We start from the raw sequence: 27,923 nt of genomic DNA on the forward strand, positions 1-27,923 counted from the left end.
TGCAGCCTCTCACTCTTAGCCTTTTAATCTTGTTCCACTACCAGAGTTTGACATTCCTACTTTCTTGGCCTAAAACCTGTCTTATGAAAATTGTCTCCATACACATTCTGCACATATTAAGGTCTTTAAGATTGCAACAAGACAATATGGTAAAATAACCTTGAAGATAAGTTACAGAGAAGGGTTAGAAGTAACATTCCCAAAAGCAGTCTAGAAACCCTGGCAGCCAGAACCTTTTTCTCTGATAGCAACATATAATACTGACGGTATTCTTGGTTCCATGGAGAAGGGGGAGGGTAGTTTTGGAAGGAGCAGAGAGCAAGCTTCACTGGCATCTAGATGATTCACTAAGGGGTTTTTGGTTCATATTGGTTTTGCAGGTCCCCCATCCCTGGTTCAGGAAATAGAACCCAGGACCTTGTGCATGCTAAGCAAGTGCTCTAACATAGGTGGGGACTTTTAAAATCCACTTTATCACACACTACAGCCAAGTCCAGGATCCAGGAGGTGTCTGTTTTCCTCTCTCAAAAATAAACAGCAAGCGGTATTTTTTGGTTGGTATTTTGTTCTTGTTGTTTTGTTTATTTTTGGTACCAAGGATTGAACCCAGGGGCACTTAGCCATTAAGCCACATCCCCAGCCCTTTTTATTTATGTTTTTTTAAAATTTTGAGACAGGGTCTCGTTAAATTGCTCAGGGCCGCGCTAAACTGCTGAGGCTGACTTCGAACTTGCGTACCCCCGCTGGGATGACAGGCGTGCACTACCACACCCGACTGCAAGCGATTTTGTTACTAGTCGACTGACGCCCATACCATCCAAGATTCCTTCTTGACCATTCCTTGGCATCAGAACCCTTCCTTGTCACCAGAATTGGGGTTCAAGAGGCTTCATTAATTAAAAGCACATGCATAACCGCATCGAACGGATCCCTTTCTTCTGATAACCCAAAACGAGCGCCACCGCCCTCCAACAAATAAAGAAGAGGCGTGGGAAGAGTTAAAAAGAAATTTGGTGAGCATGAATTCCTCTGAGCGCGCTCTCTAGCAAGTAACTAGATCCTGTTGCTCCAGCCCTCTGCGAACTCCGATGCTGGCTGGCCACCACGGAGCAGGGAGAGTTCTCCAGGGCCGCGTGATTCCGGGGGTGGGGCCGGTTTCTGGTCCAGTGCCAGCTGCCCACCCCCAGGAGGCCCCACAGCCCCGCCGGCCTCCGAGAAAGCCCCTCCCCGAGGGCGGGGACAACGCCAAGAAATCCCGGCCCGGGGCCTGCGGTGGAGCTAGTGCCCAGAGGCTGCCCGGCGCGGACGGGGAAGTCCTGGTAGCCATGGAGAGCTACAGGGGCTTCCTGGCGCTGTTGGTGTCGGCGCTACCGGTCGGCTTCCTGGCGGTGCTTTTCACCCTTATCTGGGTCCTCCACTACCGGGAGGGGCTCGGCTGGGACGGGACCGCGCTCGAGTTCAACTGGCACCCGGTGCTCGCGGTGACTGGCTTGATCTTCATCCAGGGCATCGGTACTGGGCACCTCCCCGGGGGCGGCGGAGCGTGGCGGCGGGAGGGAGGAGGGCGGACTCCGGCGGGCCGCGGGCCGGGCCGGGCAAAGCAGCGATTGCGGCGCTGCAGCGGCGGTGCCAGGGCGGGAACGCGCGGTGTGGACGCGTTGACGGGGGCGGCGGCGGCGATGCTGGTCCCCGTCGGCCAACTCTTGCAGTGGGTCTGGGTCGCACCTAGGCGTCCCCGCGTCTGCAGGAGCATGAGTGGAGAGATGCCCGAGCACCGCGCCTCCGGCCACTTGCCCCTGAAAGTCGCCCCTATGGACGGAGCCTGCGCAGTTAGGGACGCAGAAATCCTCCTGCCGAGGCCTTTCGCTGAACTTGATACAAGGCTGCAGAAGGGGAAGGCTGCGGGGCAGAAAGGAAGGGCCGAGAACTTGCCTCTCCCAGACCATCCTTAGCTCGGGATGAAGGGACGGGGCAGCCTGTAGCGCGGCGAGTGGCGGAGCATCCCCTCGGGGTTTCACTCCTTTAAACTCAGCCGAGCCTTCGCTCAGTCGAAACACACCTTTGCCAGCACTCACAGGGGTGTTTCGCCGCCCTGCCCAGTCATTGGACGCTCTGGAACCCAATTTGTTTATGTGGCGACTCACTGGCGAAAGTTCCCCTTCGGGGCTTCCTGCTGGGCGGCGGCCCCAAACTAGGGTAGGAGAAGTCCAGAGAGCCTGCGGCTGCGTGGCTCCGAGATGCTCCCGCGCGCGCCGGCCCCGGGTTGGCCGCGTCGCTGCTTGCCCGCGATGTGCCAGCTCCCGGCCTACTTCTTCCGGGATGAGGCTGGATTGGAGAGGGGTTCAGGGGGAGGCTCAGTCTATGGCTGCGTTGATTGTCGTTAGCTATGTCTCTCACGACGGTTTTCTTCAGCTGTTTGGCTGGAGGAACCTCTCGTTGGTGGCGCAAACACCCTTTATTTGTAACCACTTTCTCAAAAGCGAAGTCAAGGAGGTGGCCTTGAGACTGCATTTAGCAAATGGTAGAATTTGGTGGGTTGGAGTTACGTTGCAGAAAATAATAGAGAGGAATGGACCAAGTTGGGAAACAGATGCCCACCGACTGGAACCGTCTACCTGACCCCTGAGCAGGCTGCCTTTTCTTCACCAATATTTGTGGGGAGCCACAAACAAGTGAAGAAAAAAGCTCTGGCTTCATTTCTAAAGAGAACTTTTTGTTTTGTTTTTCCTTTTAAAACTTGTGCTACAACCTTGAGCAAGTGTGGCCCGCATTTTCCCACTCTGGGGTGTAGTGGATGGTGTTACTAATGCTCATTCAGCTTTTGGAAGCTTCCCTGGTATGCGCATCAGGGTGTGAGTCACTGGCCATCCAAGTTATTTCATTGCATAATTCCCAAATGTTTTGCTACTGCACTCAAATGAGAAAAAAAAAATACTCAAATTCCAAAGCTGCTGTCACTTGAAGTACACTGTCCTTCACAGTGGAGCCCTTTAGTTTGACCAGAGCTGTCAACATTCTGTTTACTCAAAAGTGATAGAACGGTCTTTTCATCTCTTCCATTCACCTCTGAAAGCAGCTCCTAATACCAAGTAGCTCTTCAGAGGTTTGAACTGTGTTCTAATTGAGGTAAGGCAAACACAAATGATAGTGCTTGTTGCCTGACTTCCTGCAGAGGAGACAGTCACAAAACGTTTATTGAGTTCTGTGTCTCCTCTAAATGCATTATATGAGTAAACTGAGGCACAAAGAAGTTAAGTAAAATACCATGGAAATAGCCTAAGTTCTTTCAGTGGCCTAATTTTCAAGGAGTATTCCTCTGCTTTTAGGGCAATAAATTTATTTTTTGCAGGCTTCTCTTCAGAGAAGTCAAAAGCTTTACTTAAAATACACTTTGAAACTCTTTGTGTTATAATCTGTGAAAAAGATTTTCTGATTTCTCTAAACTTTGGATTTCTCTTAATCTGTTTATACTTACTTTGGAGAAAAAAATGTGTAAATGGATAATTGAGGATTTTTCATCTCCTGCTCTTATGCAAATCATGTTTTGTTTAGGCTTAGTCACTCGCTTTTGTGTTAATATTTTAGTGTTTGTCCTGTCAACATTACCCATCCTGTTTATTGTTTGGATCCTGAATTTGCAAAGCATTTTAATCATGTAGTACATTTAACTGACATGAACATAAACTTTTTCATGCATGTAGACACATGCACGGTTCTCCCCCGTTCTCCCGTATCTTGGCTCACACATACTCAGCCAAGCAGTAGGAAGCCTCCAGGGGAACGAGAAGCAAATACAGAAGCTACCTGGTTTATGATGGGGTTACATCCCCAATAAATCCATCATGTTGCAAATATTATAATTTGAAAATGCATCACATATTCCTAATCTACTGCACACTCTGGGTTAGCAACACTGTACTATAGAGCACTGGATGTTGTGATGGTGTGGCTATCTAGGTGGGAGCTGCGGCTCATTGCCGCACCATCTCAAGAGTGTATCATACCACATATGGCTAGCCTGGGCAAAGATCAGAATTCAAAATTTGGAGCACAGTTTCTACTGAATGAACGGGCTTTGGTACCATTGTAAAGTCAAACAATTGTTAAGTCAGATCATCCTAAGTCAGACAGTCTGTAATTGACTTTATTGGCTATGAGGGAAACACCCTTACAGACTATCCATGTTGTATTGGGCTTCTTCACTGTATGTTATCGCTTCAGGGAGGAAACTTTAAGGCTATGAGATTTTAGATTGCTAATAATGAACATGATATAATAGAACACTTCTGTAATACACAAATATTTGGAGTTGAGGATGGGAAGGCTAACAGATAATTATTACTCTAAGCATAGAGATACAGTATACAAACAGTAAACAATATTTGAAACTATGTTAAGAACAAATATGAGTCTGAAATAGCCTTGAAGAAAGCAAGGCTAATGTAGAAAATAAAAAATAAATATCTTCCCCACCCACATACACACACATCAAGTATATTCCAAGTATATTTTGGAAAAACGTATGTATTCTAAATTAAAGTATAATGACTATGAGAAATGTAAAATAAATTTTTTTTTTTTTTTTTTTTTTTTTTTTAATGGTGTCTTACTGTGTTGCCCAGGCTGGCTTTTAATTTCTGGGCTCAAGTAATCCTCCTGCCTCAGCCTCCTACAGAGCTAGTACTATAGGCTCACACTGTGCCTTGCTAAATAAAATCTTAAATAAATGAGAAATCTACTTAACAATCTCTGACATGAATGAGGAAGAATTTAGAAGAGGCTTTGTGCTTCTCTAAAAGGAATGATTCCCATGAAATAAGTTTATTGGCAGGAAATCAGATAAACAACCCTTGTAAAGAAGAAAAGACTGCAACAACAACAAAAAATGCTCTCAAAGTAGCATTTGGTCTTTCAAAGGTTCAACAAGGTGGAATGTGTTCTTTAGTAAAAGGTAGAAAATTCAGGGGTCTACCTTAACTGGAAAGAAGTCTTGGCAATTGTATACTTGTGTATTTTCCCACGTGCAGAACTCCTTTTGTGGAGTAAACTAAAGGAAGGGAAATTAAATAGTTTAATGATCTCAAGTTTGTTTTGTGAAATATAACTACATTTAAGTAACATTTAAAAGACTAAAAGAAATTAAGAGCAGTTCTTAAAAGGCAATTGAGATATCCTATTAATCTTTGTAAAAATGACTAAATTCCAAGATCAATTAAATATATTTGAAAAGCCTCTTGCAAAGAAAACATTTGAGAGAGTGCCCCAAACACCTATTCCAAAACTAGCAGTGGGGGTAAAAACAAGCTTCCATAACAAAACCTATCAATCTTAGGGAAGGGAGGGTTTTTATAAAGTCATAATTTATAAAGTCATAATTTGAAGCAACTCAGAACAAATTTTTGTTATAAATAAATTACATCCCTTAATGTAACTAGTATAAACTTTTTTTAATATGCTGCTTTTGTTCACTGCTCTATCTCCAGCACCTAGAACTGGCAGATGATAGGCCAATAAATAGTTGTTGAATGAATAAGTGATTATTTCTGTACCATAATTAAATTGCCAGTAACAAAATCCAATATTGCAGCCACTGAATTGTAACGATAATAACAACATCTAAACTAAAAGTGCCTTTCCTGTCCCCTAGTGGTTATCCTGTTCGGCAATTTAGAAACACTGCTTAGTCAACCACAGGGAAGAAAGGACATCCTGTTGTACTGGAAACGCATCTTTATTCTAAACTACAGAGCTCATTAGCACATTACTGCCTAAGTACCCTCTGTGACTCCTCTTGCCTACCTAAGGACAGCACTTAATTCTCCCTCCCTTCTTCTGCATCATTAAGTTTTTCCCCGCCTCCCTTGGATTATTTCCAATATATTATAGTTTCTATCATCTTAATATCTCTCTCTCTCTCTCTCTCTCTCTCTCTCTCCCCCCCCCCTCCTACCTCCCTCCTCCTCTCCCTCTCTCTCCCCTCCCACCCCTGTATCCCTCTTCAAGCTACTGGCTCAGTTTTCCTCTGGACTTAGTGTAGAATATTTTGAAATATGAGTTAGTTTCCATAGTCTATAATTCTTTTCCTCTGTCCTCTCTTGAACCTTCTCCAATCAGGTTGTCCTGTTCTTCTCCACAAAATTGTTCTTGAGGTAATAATAATCGGTGGCTTCTGTATTGCTAATACCCAGTGGTCAATTCTCAGTCCTCATCTTGCCTGACTGGAAGCCATTTAACTTAACCAATCCCTCATTCCTCTCTTCCTTCACTTGGTGGATTGAGCAGCTTCTAGGATACCCCTCTGGCTCTTCTCTCTTCCTTGGCCATCCCTCCTCTATCTCCTTTGCAGGTTCCTCCTCATCTCCCTGACTGTTTCAGGTTAGAGCTCTCGGGGCTCAGTCTTATAAGTGCTTGAGTCTTCCTGCATGTATTTCCATGGTTGTCTCACTGTCTTCCAGCCTTTATGTACCATCTATGCACTGAGCCCTCCCATCTTTATATACTCATCCCATACTCTCCCCTGAACTCTAGAACCAGATATTCATCTGCCTGCAAACTTTCTGTTTGGATGTCTAATAGACAGGCCCAAATCTCAGCTCTTGATATTCCTCACAAATCCAAAAACACTTCTCTTATAGGTTCCACCATTTCAGTAAATGGCAACCTCTTTCTGGATGTTCACAACTATACAATCATCCTTCATTCCTCTATTCCATACTTCTCATCCAATTCATCAGAAAGTCTTATAGACTTCAAATTTTAAATACAATATTATCCAAATTCCGACCATTGGTTATTTAAATTACTAATTTATTATTTCTCTTTTTCCACTAGAATGCAAGCTCCTCAAGGGGAGGGATTTGTCTGTTTTCTTCACTAATGTATCCACAGCGTTACCTAACATGGAGGAGGCATTCAGTGAATAGTCATTGAATTAATGAACGCTTGACCAATCCTTTAAACCAGGGGTCACACCTATGAGGATTGAGTGTATGAAGTAATTAAGTGAAGGGGATTTAGAGTGGAGTGTCACTGGGTGTCTTCCCTGGGTTCAGCACGAGTTTTAGACATGAGAAACCACCAGGACCACAGTGAGAACCAGTCAATTCAGCAGACGTAGGACAGGAACTTGAGCTTGCTGGTAGGGCAGCATCAGGTACTCCTCTTTGGTCGCACCCTGGCCTCAGTCGTCTATTTAACCATACACATAGCCCTCCTTAAACTGTCTTCTTTCCAGGTTTGGGCTCAGATACCAGGAGATGAGATCCACACTGGTGGATCACACCCTGCAGGAACCTTTTTCTCTTATAATACTCTAGACCTTGTCCAGGATCCCTGCAAGGGATATGCAGTGGATTAAATAGTGGCCTCCACAAAGATAGATCCAACTCTAATCCCAGGTACCTCATATTTTGGTCAGCTTTTCTATCTCCATGACGAGAACAATTTAGAGAAGGAAAATTTTATTTTGGCTCACAGTTGCAGAGGTTCAGTCTGTGGTCAGCTGACTCCATAACTCTGGGCCTGAGGTGAGGAAGGGCATCATGGCAGAAAGGTGTGATGGAAGAAAGCAGCTCAGGACATGGCAGCCAGGAAGCAGAGAGAGCACTGCTCAATGGGTGTTATAGCTCAGTGGCAGAATGATTGCCTACTGTGTCTGTAGCCAGGGGTTCCATCCCCAGCACCACCACCAAAAAAAAAAAAAAAAAAAAAAAAAGTAGCCGTGTCTATAAGCTGTTCACATTTGAATTGGTTTGAGAGAAGTATTGATTTTTTATTTCTAAGAATGTAACTTATACTGATCCTTAAATACTTAGAACTGACTGGGACCTTAAATTCAAATCCACGTTTGAGAGATCAAATGCCTAAGGCCCACATCAGACAACTAGGTGATAGTGAACCAGTGCTGTTTCTAATCTGTCATAATAAACTACAGCTGGATATAGCTGATATTTCTTCTTTTCATTCCCCCTCTCTCCCTCCCTCATTCCCTCCTTTCCTTCATTTTGTGGAACTAGGGATTGAACCCAGGGGTGTTTTACTAACTGAGCTACATCTTCAAACCTTTTAATTTTCTATTTTTAGGCAGGGTCTTGCTAAGTTGCCCAGCATGGTCTCGAATTTGTGTTTCTCTTGGCTCTGTCTCCTCAGTCACTGGGATTACAGGCATGTACCACCATTCCCGGCTAGCTGGTCTTTCTAGCAACATAAAATTTCTGGCTATTTGTAAATATCTAGACAAGAAATTGATTTTTTTCTCTTTTCATACGCATATTTGATCGCAAGTAACTGCCTTTGGGAAGATTTCAGTCACTTTAGAGAGATGCTTCTAGTGCCAGTGGACTAAAACAAATCATCCCTACCATCCAGATTGCTTCCTTCATTTCAGCTTTGCAAAGGTGTCCCTTCTCATGATATTCATGTCGTGAGACAGTGCAGACGCATAGGCCCAGTCCCATTTCAGAGGTGCGATTCTCTGACAGCTCCTGCAGGAATTTAAAGAGGATTTTTTTTTTCTTTCCATTTAAACTTGAGGTCCTTTGAATAGAATCTGGTAAAATCAGGGGTAGACAGGGAAATGAGTTATAAAGATAGATAATTCTGATCTGAGCATTCTATCAAGGAGCAAAAAATAATACTTCATTCAGAGAGGGAAGGAAATTGTAATGACAGCATATTTAAGTAGAATTTATGTTTTAAAAATCCCAGTGTAGTTTGAACTTGATAATTTATTCTTATTTTATTTTTAAATTAACTTAGAGCTGTTAAGTAGGCCTAAATGAATATTTTTTACTTACTTGAAAGAAGTCCTTGGTCTCATATTAGCTAGTACTTGGGTCAGCAGAACAATTTGTCTTGAGTTTTTGAATTGTACATTTAAAAAGAGGCTCTGTCATAACAAAAATTGGTAAGTATGTGAGATGATGGATATGTTAAATAGATTGATATAGCCATTTCATAATGTACACATATATGAAAACATCATGTTGTATATCACAAATAAATAATTTTTCTACTATATCTTCTTAAAAATAAATTTGAAAAAAATTAAAAGAGGATCTGCTCTTTTGCTGGGAATACTGAATGAATGAATCATTGTACTTTATTAAGATTTACTTTTTCATGTATTCTTACTGAATTCCCACTGTGTGTCAAGCTCCATGCCAACTTCTACCTCATGAATCACAAGATGGAAACTTAGAGGAACTAGAGTCACAGTGCTTTCCCTGTCTAGGGACATTCCTCTCCCTCCAAGCACTCCTTCCTCATCTGCTCCCACTTTGATAGATTTTCACTACCTGCCCTTAAGACCAACTTGTATATATAGTTGTATGGATAGAAAGTGATGCCAAACCAGAGATCATGTCTTTTTTCTTGGTACTGGGGATTAGACCCAAGGGTGTTTAACCACTGAGCCACATTCCCAGCCCTTTTTATATTTTATTTAGAGACAGGATCTTGCTAAGTTGCTTAGGGCCTTACTAAATTGCTCAGGCTGGCCTTGAACTCACAATCCTCCTGCCTCAGCCTCCTGAGCTGCTGGGATTACAGGCGTGTGCTACTGTGCCTAGCCAGAGATTACATCTTAAAGAATATATTTTTTCTTATATTTCAAACAGGAGCTGAGAAATATTCTAATAATTAAATTCAAATTCTAGTTACCGTGTTTTCTTCTTCATTGTCTAGAGAATAGTTACACACAGTCAGTAACTTCTTTCTCCCTTCTGTCCTTGTATTTCTAAGTTTAAAACACTAGCATGTTCTACCACCAATAGCTTTTCTTTGAAAAGATTTAAAATGTATTTATCACATATATGCAGTCATGCTTCCCCTCATTTTGGGGGGAAAAATGGTCTTGGTAATTAGAGCCTCCAACAGAAAACCCTTGTTCCAGTCACAAGTAGCTGTTTTATATCATTTCTCCTTCTTGTGGGTTTAGGAGACCTTCTTCTTCCTTCTCATTGAACCTCAGGAATGGTGTCTAGACAAGTGCCAAGCCAAAGAAGCAAGAAATTCCACTCTCCAGGCAGTTCTTTTAATTGTTGAGAATAGCTTCTTACTTAAGAAATGTGGTCTGATTTGTTAAACTTGCCCTTTTCTCCTAACGTCTACCCTATTTCAGCTATTTATATGTTTTTTAAAGCGTGTAAACAGCTGATGGAAATGCAGCATTTTGCATTGAACCTCTGCATATCCAGAGAGCATTTTGAAGCACATTCATCCGTGCAGCCAAGTCCCTTGTAGCCAGGGCAGAAAACTCCGTGTGCCTCACTTGGGAGAATCCATAAATCTCCACCAGCTGCCTGTTGAGCAGTTGAGGCTAATTGGCCACTGGGTTTGCCAGCTTACAAATATATTGTTTTAACTTTAAAACTATAAAGAAATCTTCCAACCACACTGAAAATAATATAATAGCTCCCCACGTAATCGCCACCCAGATTTAATAGATGTTAAGATTTGGGATACCATAAAAATTGATAAGCTCATACTCAGAGCTGGTGAGAATGAAGCATAAAGCTGGGTGATGGAAGGGAGAAGCACCCTAACCTGAAGAGGTAGGAAAACTCCAGGTAGACCCGGGGCCTCTAAAACCACAATGGTCTGGGTCCGCCTTTTGGATCAGAAGCAAATGAGAACTTCCTCTTAAAGTAATAGGACAATGGTTGGTGTTTTGTCAATGACCTCTCATTATCAGTGAGCGATTAAATAAGTTCCATGCATGCTACTTCTGGAGAAGGAAAGCTAGTGCAACCAATTTGAAAAAGAAGCTGAGGTGGGAGGATTTCTTTAACCCAGGAGTTTGAGACCAGCCTGGATTACATAGGGAGACCCTGCCTCAAAAAAACAAACAACAAACCAACACATTTGAGTGAAGGTGAAAGGTTTAAAAATCAAGTTTTGACATTCAAAAGGGATAGATTTCTGTGTTATGAAAAACTTGACATACTCCTCTGCCCCAGATGTGGGGAAGAGTACTAAGTCTTCAGTGGGAATGCAGTGATCGTGGAAATTTTTGGCAACAGTTTCTTGAACTTTTTAATTGAAGAACAACATGCATGAGAGTGCCTAAATCTTGTGAGGTGTTTTCCTAACATGGACACACCTGGGTACCCAGGTCAAGAAACTACATTCCAAGTACCCTAGGATTCCGTGGTCACCCTTGCAACTCCTTTCAGTCATGGAAGCTATTCTTGACTTTTAATAGCAGTAATTAGTTTTGCTTTGGGGAATTTTTTATAAAATGTGATCCAACTTGGAGAGAAAAAGCTGTGTATGGTATACTGTTTATAATTTGCTTTTCAAGCAGACACATCCTGAGTACTTCCCTTCATTTAGCTGTTCAAGTTCACTCACCTGAGATTCCTTCCCCAGGTGCATGGTTGATAATATGATGATGATTATAATATCCAAATTTTTTGAGATGGAGTCTCACAGTGTTGACCAGGCCAACTTAAAACTTGCAGTCTTCTGCCTCAGCCTCCCAAGAAAGGATTACAGGTGCACACCATTGTGCCCTGATAGTAATAATATTTTAAAGCACTTATTGAGATTGAACAAACTGCTTACCCTCTCTGTGTCTCAGCTTCTTCCTCTGTATAATGGTGTTAATAATCGTACCTTTCTCAGAGAGTTGAGGTGAGAATTAAAATGTAAATAGACACTTAGCACTGTGTCTGTAACCTAGCAAGTGTGTGTGTGTGTGTGTGTGTGTGTGTGTGTGTGTCACAAATGAGGTTAAACCAGGAGGGGGGAGATATATAACAAATGTATTTAGATATTTTATTGCATATTTTTATTTTACTACTGCCTAATCACACATATTGCAAAAAGCTCCATGTTGTGGATAAATGGTCACTAAGTCATTAGGTAAAGAGGATTTGCTGTCCCTGAAAACTAGAAAATTATATAGGGTGTGCTGCTCCATCCTCGGGAGAAAAAGCATGAGGGAGATAAACTGGTGTTTGACTTCACATCAGTTTGATTTCTAGTTTGACCAGTGTACAGAAAGTACTTTTCATTCATTAAAAAAAAAAATGCTTATCTTATGGGTCACATACAAATAAGTAAAACTGGTGAAATCTGAATCAGGTCAGTGGATTATATCAATCTGAATGTGATAATGTACTAAAGGTATGTAAGATGTTACAGTAGGGGGAAACTGGGTGAAGAGCATATGAGATCTTTCTGCATTATTTCTTACAAATGCATGTGAATCTACAGTTATCTCTAAACAAGAGTTTAAAAAATACTTATGGAGTTACATGCTTTGAAGCTGGGTCTGTCTCAGACTCTGGGGATACAAGAGAGAAATAGCGAGATGCATTAATGTACTCAGAAGACGAAGTAGGTCTGAGAAGGGTAATGAGCTAGTTGTAAAAGTGTACTCTTCAAGATATTGCAATTACTGGTTTGAAAAGATTTGTTATCCAAAAAGTCTCCACATCTTCAAGGAGGTATAATCAATCAGCACCTTTAACATTCCCATATGCACACCAAAATTGATAAGGAGCAGTCCTTCAGAGTTTGGATTAAATCAAAGGAATATTGTCCTGATGGTGAGGGCTGTCAAGTGTTGAAATGGGACCAAATATTAGGAAGAGTGACTCTTGTGCAGAAAACTTTAAATAGAGGCTGAATTTGCACCTGTCTTTGTAGGTTTAGACATATTTTTGCCTGAGAAGGGACTAAGTAATCCCTTACATTTTTATGATCCTAAGAAGTTTTATATATTCAAATTATAAATGTCTTAGATAGAGTTAGGATTCTTTTTCTATTTGCTGGAATTAAGAAATAAACTTGAGGGCTGGGGTTGTGGCTCAGTGGTTGAGCGCTTGCCTAGCATGTGTGAGGCACTGGGTTCAATTCTCAACACCATGTACAAATAAATGAATAAAATAAAGATCCATCAACATCTAAAAAATATTAAAAAAAAGAAAGAAACTTGATAAATTGATGATAGCATGGAATATATGTATCAAGGATGTATCTTTAAACTTTTTGAATCTGCCACACATTTGCACATATTTATTTATTTTTACATGAACCAGAGAGGTGGATAATGGCAGGATATGGTCTACACAACAAAACTTAATTGCGTGCTGGATAAGGTGACCATATAATCTATTGCTTAAATCAGAACTCCTGAATAAAAAGACTTTAAACATTTTTAAGTTTCATCTATATGCAGAAACATGTAGATGAATCTTCTCTTAGTGAACACCAGCATCCAGACTGAGAAACAATATTAATAGGAACCCTTGGAGTCCCTGAGTGTCCCATTGCCTGTCGTGCCCCTTCCTCACATGGACCACTACTGACTTCTCTAACTGCAGAAATGAGTTTTGCCTGTTTTTATACTTTGTACAAAGTGAATCATAGTACATACTTGTTAATGCCTGGCTTCTTGGGATTGGCTTTGTAGGTTGATTCCTATCATTGGATGCAGTTCTCATTATGGATCATTCATTTGCTGTGTGTTATTCCACAGTATAAACATATTATAATTTATTATTCATTCTATTGGTGAGCTTTTGGGAAGTTTTCCAGAGTTTTGACTATTATAAATGGTGCTGCTAGTAATATTCTAGTATCTTTTAGTGAACATATGTACATATTTCTTTTGGGCATGTACTCAGGAGTATAGTGGTAGTAAAGGAGCCCAAGAACGAGGCACGGAGGGGCAGGAGTAATGTGGGGAGAAGTGGAAGCCAAGCGGAAAGGGTTTCACAACAGGAAGTGTCTACTGGGTCAAATTGTTTATTTTATGTTGATTTTTTTAAAAACATGTTCTGTCTCCTCAGCCATCATCGTGTACAGACTGCCATGGACCTGGAAATGCAGCAAGTTCCTGATGAAATCCATCCATGCAGGGTTAAGTGCTGTTGCTACCCTTCTTGCGGTTATCTCTCTGGTGGCCGTTTTTGATTTCCACAATGCTGGAAGTATCCCCAATATGTACAGTCTTCACAGCTGGGTTGGACTGATAGCTGTCATACTCTATGTCTTACAGGTCAGTGTCTTAGTGTATTTATAAACAAGATATAAAAAGCAAAACTATTCAGAGACCATAAATGTTTTCTAAGAATACTTTACACTTGTTACCATTCTAACTCTTCCCCCAAGTGAGTACTGGAGCTGTAGAATTTACATTTATGAACTTGAATTGAGATTTATAATATTGATATCTGTATACAGGGACATTACCATCTCCTAATATCTAGACCAACATTGCTCAGACTTTGAGTTCTGTGTGCTGAATAAACTAGTATAAGCAAGAGCTATAACCTTTTTCTTCCACTTTTCTAAGTTTACTTTTTTGAGGGGAAAGACTAATGACTTATGGCTAGATTTTGAGGGCACATTGATTGTTTTATTTTCCCCATGTTCTTCCCTTCACTTTTTAAAGACATGCAATCTGAAAGCACTGTATTTAAACATAATTTTGTAGAGTGTGATAGGTAATTGGTTAATGTTGTGAGTCTTCTGGGTCTTAACTATTTTGTGAAAAAAAAATCTTTGTAAACTGTATCAGTTCAGTTTTCTTCCTTAATTAGCACAGAATATATTGAACTACTTGATTGGGACATCATTGTGAACTTCACTTTCCTAGGGATATAGGAGGAATAAGACTTGAGTGGATTTACAAAACCCAAGGCTTATCCTAAACTGCATGGCCCATTTAAAAAATAGGAACTCTCACCAGACACCTGTCATTTTAATTTTATTTATATATATATATATATATATACATATATATATATATATATATATATATTTAAACCTTAAAGCTTCCTGAATTTTTATTAAATAAAAGTTGGATATTTCTATGGACACCATTGACTCTTTAAATTTAGCAGGCTTGGATGTAGGGGTTGGAAATGAAAAGGAGCCTGAAAGGAGGGGCGCACAGAGCAGACCCTCTATCAACATGATCTTCCCAATCAAGAAAGAATAAGGAAAATACTCCGATTGAATGGATGAGCCAGCTCAGCTCTCCTGTTCTCAGTTAATTTTCCCTCAATATTTTCAGCTATGGGTTCACATCTGGGAGGCAGCTTTCTCCATTGCTCCCAACTGGTGAGGTCTCTCTCCTCAGACAAGAGGATGGCAAGGGCAGGGCCCACTGAGACCTGCCAGTTGCTTTGGACCTTTGTGGCTTACTGGCTGACATCTCCGTAGGACTTCTCTCAGTTCTCTATTTTCCTCTGCCTTTGTCTCAGCTCCCCAGCACCATATCAAACTGCAGAATGCTACCAGAGCCCATGTGCTGCAAAGCATTCTACATGTGTTGCTTGTTCCTTTAGGTCAGATATCTGGTACAGATGCCAAGGATGCAGGGGAAATAACCTATCCAGAAGTACATGGGCAGTGGCAGAGCCAGGACCCAGGCCCAGGTCTGTCCTGGTCCCAGCCCTTCCTATCAGCAGCTGGCTCTACCGTTTCCATGATTTCCCCACAATCACCCAGCCTGTGTTTCAGCATTCTCAGTGAAGGGCCACATTTCTGAGGGTCAGAATAGAAACCACCCAAATTTGGCTTCCTGTGAAGGTCTTCATATACTACAGATTTTTAGTTTACTATTTTCCTGACCACACAAATCGTAAATGACTTTCCTTTGTACATAAAAGTACACTGGCTCTGTGCTTCCAAGTGCAGTAGTTACAATGGACTAATACACTGCCTTTACTCAGTTAGTTCTATACCCAGGCAACTCAGAATATCTGAAAAGGTATGTGTCAGAAGTGGGAAACGTGATTATCATAGGTGGCTGCATTCCAGTGATTCTTTTTCTTTTTACTTTCTGTATCTTTTAATATTTCTCTAGCACAGCTATTTCTTGCATAATAATTATAAATTAATAAGTAAATAATAAAGTAAATAGACATATAATATTTCTCTATACAAAGCATGTCTTTTAATCCGGATTCTCTAAAACCAATTATACTCTACTTTATATCTTAATATATAAAATCAAGGGCTATTTAGGAATTAACATAAAAAGAGAATGCTTATTCCAGAATTTGTGGATCTTAACTAAAATGGCTCTCAGAAGAATATAAGCTTAAGTGCTTTTACTTATTTATTTATTTATTTTTGAAAAGAAACATTTAACATTCATGAACTATTCCTTCAAGACAACAAAAGAAAACAGCAGGAAGCTGGGTACAGTGGTGTACACCTGTAATCCCAGCTACTAGGGAGGCTGAAGCAGGAAGATCTCAAGTCTGATGCCAGTCTGGGCAATTTAGTGGACCCTGTGCTTGGTGACCTCTGGTCGTTCATACAGGATGAACAGCTTTATAGTCCATTTCTAGGAAAGATGGTTACACTCCAGCTTTATTCCTTTATTGTATAAAAACTGTTTTAAGTTGTTTGCACCATCTGTCCATAGAAGCAACAGAACAAATCTCCCAGGTGCTCAGGTGGAAATGAGGTGAAAGAATGTTTCTTTTCCCTGTAAAAAAAAAAAAATCATCTCAAAATTTGCTTTATTCATTTTTGATAGGAGCTAAGCGAAGAGTCTTGCCTCCATATTGTTCACTGCAAAATACAAGAGATGTTTTTCTGTCAGACTTCTTAAATTAGAAGTCAAAGAGGAAAGCACTTTCACTTTCTGAGTGAAGAAACATTCTCTCCAGATGGTGGTTCCCAGGGCTTCACTTGTGGGTGGAGAACAGGAAGCCCCACTCTCAGAGCCCCAATGGTCTTAGGGCTGTCAAAGCCACGCTGCTGGGTGCTGCAGTCATGAAGTATTGCACCTGCCACCATGTGTCTTGAGTTTGTGAGGTCAGTTTGCACTCCCTCAGCCCACCTCAAGTATGAAAAGCGAGTATGAAAAGCAAGATTTTCAGGATTGGATCCTGTAACTTTACTTAGCACTGTGGGGGGTTTGGTTGGCCACTAGGCTAAAATCGAGATTTACCTGCTGAATTAAGCCAGCGTCAGGGTTGTTTCAACAAAAAGAAAAGGGGAAGTAGGTAAGCACTTAGACAATATAACCCCAAACAGTTCAGAGCTCTTCATCCCTCCTCAGTGGACTGAGACTGGTTCAAGCACAGAATTCTTTTCTACTTGAGATTTAACCTCTGGGCATTAAATAAAACCAAATTATTATGTGTATATGGAATTTATAAATCATTATAGTAAAACTAACTTCCATGATTCACATCTAACCTAATTTAGAAAACATAGAACTCCCACACATCTACCCAGCTCTACCTCAAACCCACATTTCTTGTGTGGACTTCAATCGCTAGGGGTAATCAGACTCCTGGTGTTTTCCCTCCATTCCTTGGTTTGTTTTCTTGCTTCCTTCCTTCCTTCCTTTCTCTCTCTTTCTTTGTTTTGTACCAGGATTTAACCTAGGGGTACTTAACCACTGAGCTACATCCCTGTCCCATTTTTTGTTTTTTATTTTGAGACAGGGTCTCACTAAGTTTCTTAGGGCTTTACTACATTGCTAAGGCTGGTTTTGAACTTGTGATCCTCCTGCCTCAGCCTCCTGGGCTGCTGGAATTACAGGTGTGCACCACCAAGTAGAAAATGTTTCTAATTTTCTATTGAATACAGGTGCCTCACATTGCCTCCTATTTCTATAAAAAGGTTTTATTTTTAAGTCACAAATGGATGTGAAGTTTTACCGAATGCTTTTTCTGTGTCCATTGAGATGAATGTGGCTTCTCTTTTTTAATCTGTTAATATAGTTAATTACAGCAATAGATTCTAATTTTAAACTTGGTAAATTACAAATATTTAATTGTCTCAAGATTCTCTTTTTTAACTGATTCTGGATTCTTATCTCTTGTTTTCTTTGTGCTCACTGGACTTCTCAGAAAAATGGTTTCACAACTTCTTGGCTTTTGTTTCTCGGGAGGAATGCTGGCTCCTAGCTTTTCCTTGCTCAGATCCAGAGAACAGGTCATGTTTATAAACACAGGATTTGCAATCAGGAGACCTCAGTTTTGAATATGGTTCATCCATTTGATAGCTCATGACCCTGAGTAAGTTACTTAACTTCACCTACAAATCAAGGGTTCATTATACTTCGCAAAATCATAGAATCAGCCACATAATGCATGAAAAAGCTCCACCCAGAGCTTAGCACACTGGAAAAATACAAGTTAGCTCTGTTGTCATTAGAAGTGTAAATCTTGTGGGAGGCTCCTTTGTGACCTGAAGATGACATAAGTACTTTCATAATTGAGAACATGTATTTTATGTCAGTGAAATTTTATTCTCAAATCCATTTATTTACTCAACAGTTGTATATCTGCTACATGCCAGATACTTTGCTAAGTGTGGGAGATACGTTGTCCCACAAGGCAAACAGGGACTCTCTGCCCTTAGAAAGCTTGCAGGGGAAGACAGGCAATGAGTATTTGCTAGATAGGCTGGGTATGGAGTGTTCTGGAAGAACTCTCTTATGGTAAAGTAGATAGAGGAAGTGTCTCCCAAAATCTGAAGTTGGTAGCCTGGTATTAAAAAGGCAGAGTCTCCTAGGTGAATGAAGTAACTTGTGGGAAAAGTTCTGCTTTATTTGAGGGATAGGAAGGACACGGGACTGCCCAGAGTGGAGTATGGAACATGAATTAAGAGTCTAGGCAGGAATCAGTGCAGAGAGTCTAGCTTGAAGGTGTTTACAGAGGTTCAGATGAGAAATGGTGTTGGCGTAGAGGGGTTGCAGTGGCAGGGAGAAAATTGGATAGATTCCCAAGGTATCGAGGAGGTAGAATTTAGAAGGTAGATTTGGAAAATAAATGAGGTAAAGAATGAGAGTCATTGACAGACTTAAGCAGATGGGTGGATGAAAAGGGGATAGAAGGGCTTGAGAAGTGTCCAGTGCAAAGTGGGTCTGACAATTGCCCATTTGGGACATTTGCCAGTAAATGGATGGATCTGGAGACTTATCATGCTAAGTGAAATAACTCAATCCCCTCCAAACCAAAGGTCGAATGTTCTCTCTGATATGTGGCTGCTAACACACAACAAGGGGACTGGGGTGAAGAATAGAAGTTCAGTGGATTAGACAAAGGGGAATGAAGGGAAGGGAAGTTGGACAGGCATAGGAAAGCAGTGGAAATAATCTGACATGACTTTCCTACGTACATATATGAATACACCACAGTGAATCTCTACATCATGTACAGCCACAAGATGGGCATCCTAATTACAATAAGATATACTCCACGTTTGTATAAATATGTCAAAATTGACTATCCTGACATGTAAAATTAAAAATAACAACAACAACAAAAAGTTACTGACCACCCTGAAGACCAAGATTTTTGGAGAGCAGAAGCCAGATAGCAGTGGTTAAAGAAGGAATGGAAGGTAAGGAAATAGTCCATTCAGTCAAGAGATTTGAATGAGCTGGGGGTGGGATGGGAAGGGAACTAAGACAGGTATTTGGGTGGTTTAGGTATTTAGGTGGTTTTGTTTTGTTGTTTGTTTTTTAAACTTCTGCTTTTCACTGTGAGAAGCTTGAGCATGTGAAAATGCTGACAGGATGGCACCAGTAAAGGAGGAGAATTTGTGAATGCTGAAGAGATAATAATAATTTATAAATAGATCTTCAGGAAACAGGTTGCAGAAACAGCTGGAAAATTGAAGATCTGACTCCAACTCCATTGTAATTGAATAAAGGGAGGAATCATTAGCTTAGGATGAGTTTTGGGTTTGGTTTGGTAGCAGGATGTTGAGACTTTTCTCTCAAGTTGCCTTTGTTTTGTTTTTTCTTTTTTCTTTTTTTGGTGGGGGGGTACCAGAGATTGAACACTTGACCACTAAGCCATATCCTCAGCCCTGTTTTGTCTTTTATTTAGAGACAGGGTCTCACTAAGTTGCTTAGTGCCTCACTTTTGCTGAGGCTGGCTTTGAACTCGTGATTGTCCTGCCTCAGCCTCCCAAGCCGCCTAGATTACAGGCATGGGCCACCAAGCCAGCTGCCTTTGTTTTTTCAATAAGGAGGTGGTAAAATTTTCTACGGCTGGACACAATAGCTCACTCTTGTAACCCCACCTACAGGCTGAGGCAGGAGGATCACAAGTTCAAGATCAGTCTGGGCAATTTAGCAAGACCCTGTCTCAAAATAAGAAATATAAAGTGCTAGGGATATAATTCAGTGATAGAGTGCCCCTGCATTCAATTCCCTATACCACATTGGAAAAAAAAAAAAAAAAAATCACCTGCCTTGGTACTCTGGAGAGTTGGAAATTTGAGGATAGGGGAGAATGGAGAGCCAGCTAATAAATCAGACAATAGAAGGTTTGTTGAGCAGCGTCCAATGGCTCCTAACCATGCGTTTATAGAGATGCTAGTCTCCCTGATTGTGATTTACTCCAGTAATACCTGACAGGCAAGGAGGAGTGGTGAAGATGGCTAAGCCAGGGTGAGGTGTTACCTGATGGAGGTAGCAGGGAGATGTAGAATATGGGCAGGAGACTTAATGACCAGGTTGAGTGTTGTTATACCTTTTGTAAAAACCTATGGTCATATTCTAGTTTCTGTTCATTAGATGTTTTTCTTTTATCTCTGAAAAAAAAGTACCATTTTGTTCTTTATGAAGAACACAACTTGGAAATGACCTAGGACAGAATTTTTCAAAGTATAGCCCCTAGAACAGCAGCGTTAGCATCACCAGGAAAATTAGAAATAGATTCTCAGCTTTTACTCTAGAACTACTAAATCAGAAGCTCTGCGATTGAGGCCCCAAATTATGTGCTATATAGCAAGTCTACCAGGTGATTCAGATGCAGGCTGATGTTTGAGAACAATTGACCTAAAAGAAAAGCCTGTTAATGGTCACAAGGTTGGATGGTACAGTAATCCTAATGAAAACAACTGTGAGTTCCTGGAACTCAGGGAGCTCTTCTGTCTTCTATAGCATGTGCAACACTCACAGCCACTTCTGGTTTACAGCAAAGATTTCAAAATGTATGTTGAGGGTTTGGGGTTTTGGCTCAGTGGTGGAGTGCTTGCCTAGCATGTATGAGGCACTGAGTTTGATTCTCAGCACCGCATATGAATAAAAATAAAAGTCCATCAACAATTAAAAATATACATAAAAATAATTTTTAAAAAATATATGTTGAGGGGCTAGGGTTATGGCTCAGTGATAGAGCACTTGCCTGGAATGTGTGACAACCTGGGTGTGAGTCTCAGCACCAAATATAAATAAATAAATAAAATAAAGGTTCATGGACAACTAAAAAAACATTTTTTAAATGTATATTGAATGAAGCAATGGTACAGAATATAGCATAGCAGAAAGATGGAGAATTGGGAGGAGCAACCATATAATCTGTAATTGACCTGGTTCTTTAAATCTACCTCTACTCTCCCCATTTAAAAAAAAAGGTAAACCATACTTAAACAAACAAACAAAAACCCCAAAACTAGTCAGGTGGATATTTCCTGCTCTCATTAATGACTTTTGCCATAAAAGATTTTGTTATGTCTCAAGGTACACACACACATTTTTTTTTTTTTTTAAATAATAATGGGCATTTAACTCAGGGCCATGCTCTATCACTGAGCTACATCTGCAGCCCTTTTTATTTTTTATTTTGAGACAAGGTTTTCCAGGCTGACATGAATTTGCTATCCTTTCCCCTGAACCTCCTGAGTAGCTGGGATTACGATGCCCAGCTACACACACTTAAAAAAAAATCCGTTTTCATAAAGTGAGATAAAACTGTCATAGTAAGGTGCTGGGATTGTAGCTCAGTGGTAGAACACTTGCCTAGCATGTGTGAGTCACCAGGTATGATCCTCAGCACCACAGGAAAATAAATAAATAAAATAAAGGTATATTGTTGTCCATCTACAACTAAAAATAATTGTAAAAAAACTGTCATAGTAAAATATATTTAGATCTGTAAAGACAGTAATAATTAACTAAGAAAGCCCAAGTATTTAAGATAAAAAATTTAAAAATAAATTTTACTATTCTGGTTATAAAAGTAGTACACATTAATTTTAAAATTTATGAAATAGAGGAAAATGTAAAGAAAAAGATCACAGATTAAATACCACATTGAGAGATAATGTTACATTTTAGTTTATTTTTCGTTGTTATGCCTATGGATATAGATACTGAATTTTAAAACATAATTAGGATTGTACAACATTTTTACTTTCATCTTTAAGTAATAACTTTTATTTTTCAGTACTGGGCATTGAATCTAAGACCTTTTTGTGTTTTATTTTGGGACCATGTCTCACTAACTTGCCTTGGCTAGCATTGAAATTTTGGTTCTCCTGCCTCAGACTCCTGAGTTGCTGGGATTACAGGTGTGATTACCACCATGCTCAGATCTAAGTAATAACTTCATATGAACTTTTATATCGCCTTAGTTCTCTTAAGAACTTTCATTATGGTGAAGAACAGGTTCCTGCCAGTGATAGTTTCTAAACGGTGGAGCACTGTTGTTTACATATAGTTGGTACTTAGTAAGTCTTCTTAGACTGTAGGTAATATAAGATTCCACTGCCTCCTTTTGGGGGGATTTTCAGTTCACCTATATCTCTGAAATAATTTAAGTGAATCAAAAGCAGTGATCTTCAGATTTCAACATGTGTAAGAAATACCTGGGCATTCTGTTAAAAATGAATATTCCTGGCCCTAATCCAGAAATTCTGACTTGCATGTCTGGATGTAACTCAGGCATCTTCTTAAATGCATACCTTAAGTGTTTGTGATGCATGTTTTCTGTGAAACACACTTTTAAAAACCACTGACTATGGGACAAAGGGTCTTATAATTTTCAATCCAATAGGTTATAAGTTACCATCTTTACTTATAAGGTGGTAAGACTAAGATAGTTAAGAGGAAATAAAGCCTGATTATTATAAATTATTACAAATTATAAGTTTGCATCATTGCACTACTTGAAACACTTTTTATCAAAATCAAACATTCTGTAAGGTTTTCCCTTTCCTTTTAGAAGTAATTTTATTTTGTTGAAGAATTTCTAAAATGGTGAAAGTATGATTTTAATTGCTTGAGTTTTCTGACTTTCCCATCTACTTAAATCATTGAACCATACAGGATTATGAGACACACATGATAAATCATGAAGGAAATGAGAAAAACAATACGAATCTTAAAAAATGGTCAAGAGAGCAAGAATATGAGAAATATGGTTTTCTATAGGTAAGCCATAGAAAGGCAAATGGTGCCTTACAGAAATATATTTGTGCTAAATACCAGACAGTCATTGACCTGGGCCACATTTTCATATTGAAAGCACAATGTGAACCTCAGGAAGTTTGTCCCTGGATATTGATAGAATCACTGATGTTCTCCTGGGAAGAATTAGGAATTTTTTGAACTGTCAAGGGGGAATCCTCTGAACCATTCTGTAATATATTCAGGCATTTGCAGTGTTAGGTCAAAAATGAAACATGCACGCCAGCTTCAAAGGCCCTTTTTATTATTGTCCTTCCTTGACTGTATGTATTACACATAAGCTGACTTTAACAGTGTCCTAGGGCTTTGGACCTGTCCTTCTGCCATTCTTCTGGTGTCCTCCATTAGTCTTTGGGTCTCTTAACTCGGAACATGTAACAGTGAATGATGTTAGTGATTTTCTCCCTATTATTCTCTTTTTTTTCATAGTTGTTTTGTCAGGCTGGTAGATTCTAACTCAATACTTGTTAAAAAAAAAAAAATGGGGTTGGAGTTGTGGTAGAGTGCTTGCCTAGCATGTGTGATTCAGGTTCGATTCTCAGCATCACATATAAATAAATGAATAAAATAAAGGTTGATCAACAACTAAAAAACTACATATTAAAAAAAGAAAGTCTTTTAAACTCAGTAATCCTTTAGCCTCTAAGTTATCTTTATTTTCTTGAAGAGAAAATACTTACTGGGCAGGGTAGGGGGTGCAACAAAACAAAACTGTGGAAGTCTAACAGACTTCTATTTATATAGGAATCTTGCTGTCTTCTCTGCAAAGAAGTATCCCACTAGGGATTTAATTATCAAGGAAATGGAGAGAACTCTCCAGCAGAATTCATTTTTTTCCTCATGAAAAAAAGTATCATCTTCTTTCCACATAGCGTTTTAGGCTAAACTGACTGAATTATGTGTCCTAAATGTGTTTTGTTGTACTGATTTAAATATTTTTTATTTCCCTTCCTTCTTGGCAACCTCAGGAAATTGATGAAAAATATCAAAATGTTCACTGTAGTCTTGTTCATGGTAGATGTTAAAAACAAACTGGACACAGAAATGTCCTTCAGGTAATAGAACTGGGGTAAAGAAACGTTTTACTTTTTATGCTCCTAGGTTCTATGTGAAAGTTTTTTTCCGTTTTTTACAAACTGCTTTTATAATAATTTTAAATTAGTTAAAACTTGAAATTAAACAATAACCTTGTACTTTTTGATGTTTAGTTTCTCATAGGTTTTTTCATCTTTCTGCTTCCTTGGGCTCCACTTTCTCTCCGAGAAGTTATCATGCCCATACATGTTTATTCTGGACTTTTCCTCTTTGGAACAGCAATTGCAACAGCCCTTATGGGACTGACAGAGAAACTAATTTTTGCCCTGTAAGTTGAGTCTTCCTCATTGTAATACTTTAGCTCTAAAATGTTAAATACTCATTCACTGGGAAAATGTAATGTAGATGTAACAGTTTTTAACCAAAATTTTAAGCTTAAAATGTTTATGTTAAAAATAATTCGTATCATACATGTAACAAATTACTAAAAGTATAGAAGGATCACCCACAAAACAACTATTGTGAAGTTATGGATTCCCTTTCAGTTTTTTTATGTGCATATTTTCATATTAATGATAATTATAGTATATACACATTTTCATTTCATCTTTTTCAATTTTTAAGTGATACAGATATTCTAGGTGCTATATTCATACTTAGGATTTTTGACAGTTTTTATAATATTCCATTGTGTGAGTAATAGCATATTTTAAATTTCTCCTTAATATCAAGCTTTAAGGGAATTTACATTAAAGCCACACCAGTGTGCATTTTGAGCAGGTGAATTCAACATTATGTTGTATGTTGCTGTATAACCCTATTTGTAATTGGACACATTTTCTCTTTTTTCATAGGAAAGATCCTGCATACCATTCATTCCCACCAGAAGGTGTTTTCGCAAATACTCTTGGCCTTCTGATTCTGTTGTTTGGTGCCCTCATTTTTTGGATCGTCTCAAGACCCCAGTGGAAACGTCCTAAAGAATCGGATTCTACCCTTCCTAAGTCAAATTGTGGCAATACAGAGAGAATGGAAGGTGCTGTAGCAATAAGCTCCGGCAGTAACACAGACAGATCAGATTCAGAGTTAAACAATGAAGGAGCAACCAGGAAAAGAAACTTGGGCCTTGATGATGCTGGCCAGAGGTCCACCATGTAAAATGTTATAGAGGTGCAGACATATAACTTCCATTTTAAAAACCAGCTCTACAGTTTAGCTTCTCCTACTTAGCCATAAGATAATTGAGCTGCATAGTGTCAATATTTGTTGTAACCATTGAGGAGGACTTCTTGAAAGTTCGTATTGATTGAGGCCTATGAACGACCCTGAATTAGAAAGGACTTGATCAGTATAAATAATAGCTGATAAAATTTGTATTTGTTGTACCTTTTTCTTGTTGAGGACCACAGTATTGGCACAGCATCCAGGGTTTAGACCATTATGCTGCACAGACATCATGACGAGTACAAGAAAAAACTAGGAAAATAATTAGTTCCCTTCTCCCCATGGCAGCCTTCTGCTCCCTCTCCAGTTAGTTTGGGCTTAGATTGGCCCTGGATACAGGTGTTTTTTTAGGGCATTTTGGAGCAGGCAATGGACCATAGATAGTTGAAGAGATTTGCAAGATTTTCCACAACTCAGCTCCAGCCCTAGACTTCCCTGGGTTGATGTACTTTACAGTCCAGATTCTAGACCTCTTAGAATAAAAATATGCCTGAATGCTTAAGTAGCATAAACTGCTCTACAAATCTCAAAGAGCATTTTTTCCTAAGTTTGTTTTTTTATTGGTAAAATACTTACCTGGCACTTACTATGCATTAGATGCTCTTCTAAATACTTGACAAATAGTGCCTCGGCTGCCAGACAGACCTTATGAGATGGTTATTATCATCCCCATTTTACAGGAAAGACATCTGAAGCTTGGAGATGTTAATAACATGCCTCAACATCATACGGCTCATAAGTAATGGAACTGCCATTCAAACCCTGGCAGACCAGTTCCTTGGTCTGTGAACCCAGTCACTGTGCTGCTTTTCTGTTTCATACTAATTTGTACCACTTTGATCCACCCCTGAATAAACCTCAGTTGCTGGAGTGGAGTGGAGTGAGGCTGAAGAGGTGTTTCTTTACATTTTTCTCCCAAAGATCCTTCAGATAGCCAAAGAATAGGGGCCATCCATTCCTGGACATAGATCATGGGGCCTCTGCTGCTGCCAACAAGCCTTAACCCTCCTTGATGCCCTTTTAATCTTAAAATTGTTTCTTGGCAACAGAAAGAATTGAGCAAAAACATATGTAGCTTGCAAAATGGATTAATTAATTGCAATGTGTGTTCTTCAGGATCCTAGCTGCTGAACAACTTTGTGTTTGAGAGACCTCCCTCATGGACTGCCCTTTGCTGGGGCAAAAGCCAAGATTCTTCCTGATTTTCCTGGAGTTTTAGGGGCTATTTTGAGCTTTGGGTTCTTAGTAATAAATTGAGACTTAGAGGTTATAACTTTTTATACATGGAGGCCTCTGTCTAGGCTCTAGACTGACTTAAAACCTAGAGTAGTACCTATGCTTAAATGATGTTTTTTGGGTTTTGGTTGACTTGGTTGAAGCATTTTAGAATACAGCATGGTGGCATACACCTCTAGTCCCAGCTATTTGGGAGACTGAGGCAGGAGAATCCTTTGAGCTCAGGTGTTTGGGGCCAGCCAGGTCAAGAGAATGAGACCCTGTCTCTGAAAAAAAATTGTTTTAAATATATATGTGTATATATACATATATATATACATATATGCACACACACACACATATATATGTACATATATATGTGTATGTTTTTTAATGTGGATTAAAACCTTGTAGTTTATACCGAATACATTTAACATTTTTGGTGCTCGATGCACTTCCTTTTAGGTAATTGGTAATTAGTTTCAAAGACTGAATATGAGTTCTACTCTTATCATGTCCTTTAAATTTCATGGATAACCATTCAAGATTCCCTTGCTGAAACACTGTTTTCTTATTATTCAGTTAATTCTAGTTCGCAAATTATTAATGGTGTCAGAAGGATCCCCAGTGCTCAGCCCAAAGCCTGGAACATGGTAGCACAATTAAATTCAGTATGGGTGCTAAGTGGAAGGAGTAATTGCATGTCACACACTCGGTTCGATAAATAGATGTTTTATTACATGGAGGCACCCAAAATTCCAGGATTATTTGGGGGGGGCGGTGACTGTGTCCCGAGAAATGAGGCTACCATTTCTTTTTATATAGGCCAAGAAAGAGGTGATCGGTGCACAGCTAATTATTTAGCACTAGAATAGCTCCATTGCAAAGTATTTGAGCATCCTTCATCTCAACCTTTTATGTTCTTTCAATTGGGCTAATGTGAGGCTAATCTTAGATATTATAAGGACTTCTTTTCTTTTTCAGCCTTTATGAAAAGGATATGTAGTAAAATATATCTAGAAAACTTTTCTGTTTGAGAGTCTTCTTTTAATGGGCCTTTTATTCTAAAGATAATTGCGCCTTTATCTTTCAAAAGCTGATATTTCCTACCTAAAGCATCTCCACCAAAAATATCATATTAAAAAGCCCACAAAGAATAGGGGAGAAGAAAGCTTCAGGTATCAATTCCAAAACACTGATTGAAACCTCCCAAAATAATTATAGCTTACATCATCTGCAGAGATAATCTGGCTTGACTTAC

At 39.6% G+C, this 27,923-nt stretch overlaps 1 protein-coding gene across 1 annotated transcript; it reads left to right on the forward strand.

Moving 5' to 3' along the window:
- The first annotated feature begins 1,088 nt into the window (after positions 1 to 1,088).
- LOC124980764 (plasma membrane ascorbate-dependent reductase CYBRD1) lies at positions 1,089 to 27,690 on the forward strand. Its single transcript, XM_047546651.1, has 4 exons — positions 1,089 to 1,512; positions 13,800 to 14,008; positions 24,397 to 24,551; positions 25,078 to 27,690. The coding sequence occupies exons 1-4, from the start codon at positions 1,089 to 1,091 to the stop codon at positions 25,379 to 25,381; spliced, it is 1,092 nt and encodes a 363-aa protein (XP_047402607.1). The 3' UTR covers positions 25,382 to 27,690.
- The last annotated feature ends 233 nt before the right edge of the window (positions 27,691 to 27,923 follow it).

The sequence above is a fragment of the Sciurus carolinensis genome, chromosome 3 (assembly GCF_902686445.1).
Source record: "Sciurus carolinensis chromosome 3, mSciCar1.2, whole genome shotgun sequence".
In the NCBI taxonomy this organism is placed as follows: domain Eukaryota; kingdom Metazoa; phylum Chordata; class Mammalia; order Rodentia; family Sciuridae; genus Sciurus; species Sciurus carolinensis.

Excerpts from the sequence above, each read along its gene's own strand:
- LOC124980764 (XM_047546651.1), top strand. The coding sequence starts at position 1,089 with ATGCTGGCTGGCCACCACGGAGCAGGGAGAGTTCTCCAGGGCCGCGTG. Across the intron at positions 1,513-13,799 it reads GATCTTCATCCAGGGCATCG|CCATCATCGTGTACAGACTG; the intron begins GTACTGGGCACC and ends CTGTCTCCTCAG. Across the intron at positions 14,009-24,396 it reads TCATACTCTATGTCTTACAG|TTTCTCATAGGTTTTTTCAT; the intron begins GTCAGTGTCTTA and ends TTTGATGTTTAG.